We start from the raw sequence: 5394 nt of genomic DNA, 5'->3' as shown, positions 1-5394 counted from the left end.
GTTGCTTCTTTATTAGATTTTTTTTACGTAACAATGGGATGCTATCTGTTTTTGCTGGTGGCTACACAATTTACTGAATTAATCACCTTTAGGTATTATTGTTTTACACTGCCGGAGAATGTAATTTTATTTTCTTGAGGTGAATCTGTAAAGAAAGAAACTTCACCAAGAAAAAAGCTAGAAGCTGACAAGAAAAAGACTGTCGGAAAGAATAAAACGAGGATATTTCAAGTTATCAACTTACAAACCGGGGTACTTAGCTTTTAAGCATAGTATTTATTGCCTTAGTAATGCGCTTTTAAAATTGTGCTCAGTAAGTCAGGTGAAACTCCAAGACTTGTTGTTTCTAGCTTCTTCTCTTACCTATCTTTTCTCCTCACTCTGATCTTCAATTCATTACGTTCAAACAAAACAGCTGAATTGGAAGAGAGCACGCATTCTTCAGCCACTTCCTTGCCTGAATTCATGAACAACTTTTCGGGTATGTCCACTAATGTATTCTTAATTTTCATGTTTTCTTAGTTAATCAGATTGAACAATATTTCTTGTCCCATTCAATTGATTGTTTCCCTTTTTTCTTTTTCATTTTTAGCTAACATTAAAGAAAAAGATTCTACTTCCAAGCTGGGGAGCATGAATCTCGGTAACTTCTCTTCTGCGGCGTCAAACATTTTAGACACTCAAAACTTCAGGTATTCTGATGGGCTTTAAGAAGTCCAGTATCCATCATCTTTTTTTCTGATTCAATACATTTTCCTTTAACATGATCTATTTAATCTAGGTTATTTGCCACAACATGGAATGTTGGAGGAAAACCCCCTCATGATGAGCTGAACCTAAATGAACTCCTTCCCGCCAATGATCAAATAGATATTTATGTTTTAGGGTACGATATCTATTTTAACATTATAGAATAAATGGAATGAATGCTATGCTGATCATTTCTTTAATTTTCTTATTTCATTGCAAGTCCCATACATTTTGCAATTTCATGCTGAATTTCTAACTTGAATATCTTTTTCTTGTTATAATTTCTTGCTTGGATATCGTTTAATGTCCAATTCTTTAAATCAGGAAGTAGAATATTATCTGATGGCTTTTTGAATAAGAAAATATTTTGGCTGTCCGGGAGTTATTATTCCGGGCAATTTCTTCTTTTCTTTTAGTGTTTTGTTATACTCATGTCATCTGTTTCTAAAGTTCTTTTTATTTTGGTCAGATTCCAGGAAATAGTCCCTCTGAATGCCGGAAACGTGCTTGTTATAGAAGACTGTGAACCAGCAGTGAAATGGTTAACTTTTATCAACCAAGCCTTAAACAGGCCACGAGGTGCTGATGCTGCTAGCAAAGCAAAGACAATCAACAGCCTGTTGCTCCTTCAGAAGCCTTCACTTGAAGAAGTCAGCAAAATATTTAGAACAGTGCATGGAAGACAGCTCAAGGGGTGCAACTGCACTGCAGAAGTGGCAAAAGAATACTATAGAGCTTCATGTTTCAGATGCCCTTATGCCTGTATTAGTGAAAAAAATTCTTCAGAGCATGAACAGGAGGAAAGAAGCAAATTCATGGTGATGGATACATATGGGGCAACTTCTTCAACAACTAACCAACGGAGGTATTGCCTCATAGCTAGCAAACAGATGGTGGGAGTTTTTATTACTGTTTGGGTTAAGAGAGAACTTGCCCAGCATGTAGGCCATCTTAGAGTCTGCTGTGTAGGGTGTGGAATCATGGGCTGTCTTGGTAACAAGGTGAGGATTGATTTAATTGGCATTCTTGTTAGTTATTTATATCTATCATAAAAGTTTTTTGTTGTCTCTTCATAGGAATCTTAAGGCTTTCTGTCAAAAATTCATGACAAATAGAATAACTGGATCACCCAACAAAATCTATGTATAAGGGTTACTATGTTTACTTTCTATAATGGATTTTGAGAATCTTCAGTACATGTTCATTTTATTTAAGTTTGGGATCATTATGCATCTGAGGATCAAAATAACATTGAGTTTTCAAGTTCGATCTATTCATGCATATATGTATTTCCTGCAACAATCAAAGTAACGTGGTCATTTTGTCTGTTCAGATGCATATTAACAAGAAAATGCGATGATAAAAGTATCTTCTTGTTGGTCTTGTGAAGCTTTTTCTTGGTTTATCGTAGTATACCCTGATGGTGGAACTTTTCTTGCAGGGTTGCATCTCAGTGAGCATGACTTTGCATCAGACAAGCTTTTGTTTTGTCTGCAGTCATTTGGCTTCAGGAGAGAAAGAAGGAGATGAACTTAGAAGAAACTCTGATGTTATAGAGATACTAAAGAATACAGAGTTCCCAAATATTTGCAAGACACCTGGTCGAAGAATTCCTGAAAAGATTCTTGAACATGAGTAAGCATGTCTCTTTGTACTTCTAGTCAGCTTCGAAAGAAGATTTAGTTGTTTTACTTTAACCTCTTAGAATTATTTGTTTCCAATATGAATCAGTCGGGTCATATGGTTAGGCGACTTGAATTACCGAATTGCTCTGAGCGGCGCTGAGATTATGAAGCTTCTCAAGAGAGAAAATTGGGTAGCCCTATTTAAGAAGGATCAGGTAATTGTGAATCGATCAATTAGCTAATCTCATGCATGTGAAAGCCAGGCATGGTAAGAAGCACTAATCTCAATGAAGTTCTATCTTTCATGTGGTTCATATTTCTTCTCTAGATTATTTGAAGCATTATGAAGCTCAGATCCTGCCCTCATTTTTAGCATAAGTCTAACTGCAATGGTGTATTACTGGTTTCTTTTGTTGGAGAAAAATTTATATCTTCCTTATATTAGGAAGTCATCTGCTTCTGTAGAGCTCCATGTATACATTGTGATTTGTTTATTCATATGCATGAACCATGTGGAAGAAAAAGTTCCTAACAACTGTAGTTGTTTTTGCGGATAGCTTAAGATTGAAAGAGAAGCTGGGCGAGTGTTCAAGGGATGGCATGAAGGGAGAATTTGCTTTCCTCCAACATACAAGTACTCCATGAACTCAAATGTTTACACTCTAGAGGTTGTGGCATCGAAAGAGACACGAAGAAATCCTGCATGGTATGTAAGACACCCATCTGTTAAGCTTGCCAAGATATGCACTCTATTTAATTATTCAAAACTTTGGAGAGTTCTTCCTCCCAAAGATGTTGCAGCTTTAGAAAATGATTGGCTTTGATGTGTGGACTATACAGGATCGTATAGGAATTATCTTCGAGAGTTTCTTGTTAATAGAAGCATGATTCAATTGATAAGTGATTAGCTCAACAAGAAACTGAGAAACAAGCCTTTCCTATGTAATTTTCAGTTTAGTGGATCAAGGCATGGTCCACTTAAGTATAAAACATATTACAACCAGATATCCATTTAATATCAAAGCTAAAAATTCTTTGCTTATTTTCTCATTTGTGCTTCAGTCAAATCTGTGCGCAAGGGAGATCTGCCATGGACGTACCTAGTCAATTGGAAGCTATCATAACCTGCTTCATCACTTACAAAATTTACTCTCATTTGACGAAGAAGCAACCTTCCAAGGATTTTGAAAGATTTTACATAAAGAGAAAGGCAAAGGTTCAACATAGGGAAACTGCATCCATCTCTGAGGCACATGTTATAAGCCGCAAATCCATATTGTGACAAAATGTTAATAAATTGACAATTCTGGTTCCTAAATATGTAATAAGATAGGATATTAATTTTCCTTCCAAGTTAGAATATAGTACATGGAAACATCTGATATGTGGCCAAAGTAAATTTTACCGTTAGCATCGACCATTTGGCTGGATAAGAGTGAAAAACTCTAGATTGGCAAAAAGTCATGACTTGCCTTCTACCTCATTTGACATATAAGACACCCCCCAGGTTGGCTGCATCTCTGGTTATTAAATATAAAACAAATAAATGTATGATCACTGTGCTGAAAAAAAGAGTAACATACGTGCAACCCAGTTAACAGGATATAACCAATCTTTTTCATTCTTACTTGTAAATACAGGACACAAGCATTTACTGTAATTTCTTTTTCATTTTAATTGCATAACTATTATTAAGTGCTAATGATGGTTATGTCAGCTCTAGCACAAAATATCTTGTACAAGTAAGCTGTATATGGTACATGTAATTCCACCTATGATAGTTTGACAGGTTAGGAACCCTTTCAAGATATCTTGTATCCGTAGATCACTTATATCTCTGTAATTAGTTCTCTTTTGATGAACTTTATGATTAATCAGGTGCGATCGCATACTATGGCATGGGAATGGTATTGTGCAGTTATCTTACAGTCGAGGTGAGTCAAAATTTTCTGATCACCGGCCAGTACGTGCAGTCTTCATTGTTGAAGTTGGGGTGCTTGTTGATAAATTGAAAAGGCATCTGTCAGCCCCCAACAAAAAAGTTGGTGTAGAAGCGCTCTTACCTCCAAGTTCTGGTTACTTTTACTCTCTGATTATGTGAGTACATACCATTCTTGACCATATTTGTTCTCTTAATGCATTTATAAATAGAAAATGTTGCAGTTATAATACATATAATGCACAGACATTCATAGATTCCATATTGCTTTAATATGGAGATCATATAGAACACATACACCAACAAGAACTGAAATTATACACATGAGAGAGAGAGAGAGAGAGAGAGAGAGAGAGAGAACAAAATATAGTTCATACTAACTTCTGAAATACAGAATAAATTATTATCCTAATTGTAATTATCCATATATTTGCTCGCTGTACATGGTAGGCTTATGGCTTTTAGAGTAGTGAGGACTATGAATTTTTTATTCTCCTATTTTTCACTACTGAAGTGTTGCTCTTCATATTGAGGAACAGTGTATAGAGATATGCTGATTTAGCTTATAACCATGATTCAGGCAGTGACATGCTAGAAGAAGCACTCAGATTTGTCCAAACTGTATGTGTGATATCATAATTCTCGAGGAACCTGTCAGAGCTTCCATTCTGATCATGTATTTTATCTGTGTATAACTCCAAGTCAGCAGTAATATGAGAAAGCGTGTTTACCAAGAACCAAACATTTGGTTTCACTAGTATGCTTTCTTTGTTCTTCTTCGCTTGCTTGCTTTTCTTAGCAATCATTCCACATTAAAGAGACCCAAATGGCTAAGCTGTAATGGGGATAAGAATTTTTTTTTTCCTTCTTATATATATATATATATATAGACACACACACACACATACATACATATATATATATATACATACATACTTTTTATTATTTTCCCCTTTTGATGAATGTGGAATAAGTTATTGCATCATGGAGTGAGTATATTCTAGTGTTCTTGTAATAAACCGTGTTGTTAATAGAATTGTAAGAAAATTGAAAGCTTTTTTGCATAATTGTGAAAGCTAT

General features: G+C 35.3%; 1 protein-coding gene across 1 annotated transcript; it reads left to right on the top strand.

Moving 5' to 3' along the window:
* The first annotated feature begins 328 nt into the window (after positions 1-328).
* LOC105061375 (type I inositol polyphosphate 5-phosphatase 10-like) lies at positions 329-5026 on the top strand. Its single transcript, XM_073250791.1, has 9 exons — positions 329-481; positions 593-692; positions 782-886; positions 1220-1751; positions 2192-2385; positions 2482-2590; positions 2933-3081; positions 4254-4472; positions 4895-5026. The coding sequence occupies exons 1-9, from the start codon at positions 466-468 to the stop codon at positions 4899-4901; spliced, it is 1431 nt and encodes a 476-aa protein (XP_073106892.1). The 5' UTR covers positions 329-465; the 3' UTR covers positions 4902-5026.
* The last annotated feature ends 368 nt before the right edge of the window (positions 5027-5394 follow it).

This window comes from Elaeis guineensis, chromosome 1 (assembly GCF_000442705.2).
Source record: "Elaeis guineensis isolate ETL-2024a chromosome 1, EG11, whole genome shotgun sequence".
Taxonomy (NCBI): Eukaryota; Viridiplantae; Streptophyta; class Magnoliopsida; order Arecales; family Arecaceae; genus Elaeis; species Elaeis guineensis.
Note: the sequence above shows the minus strand (reverse complement) of the source record. Positions and strands in the feature narration are given on the sequence as shown.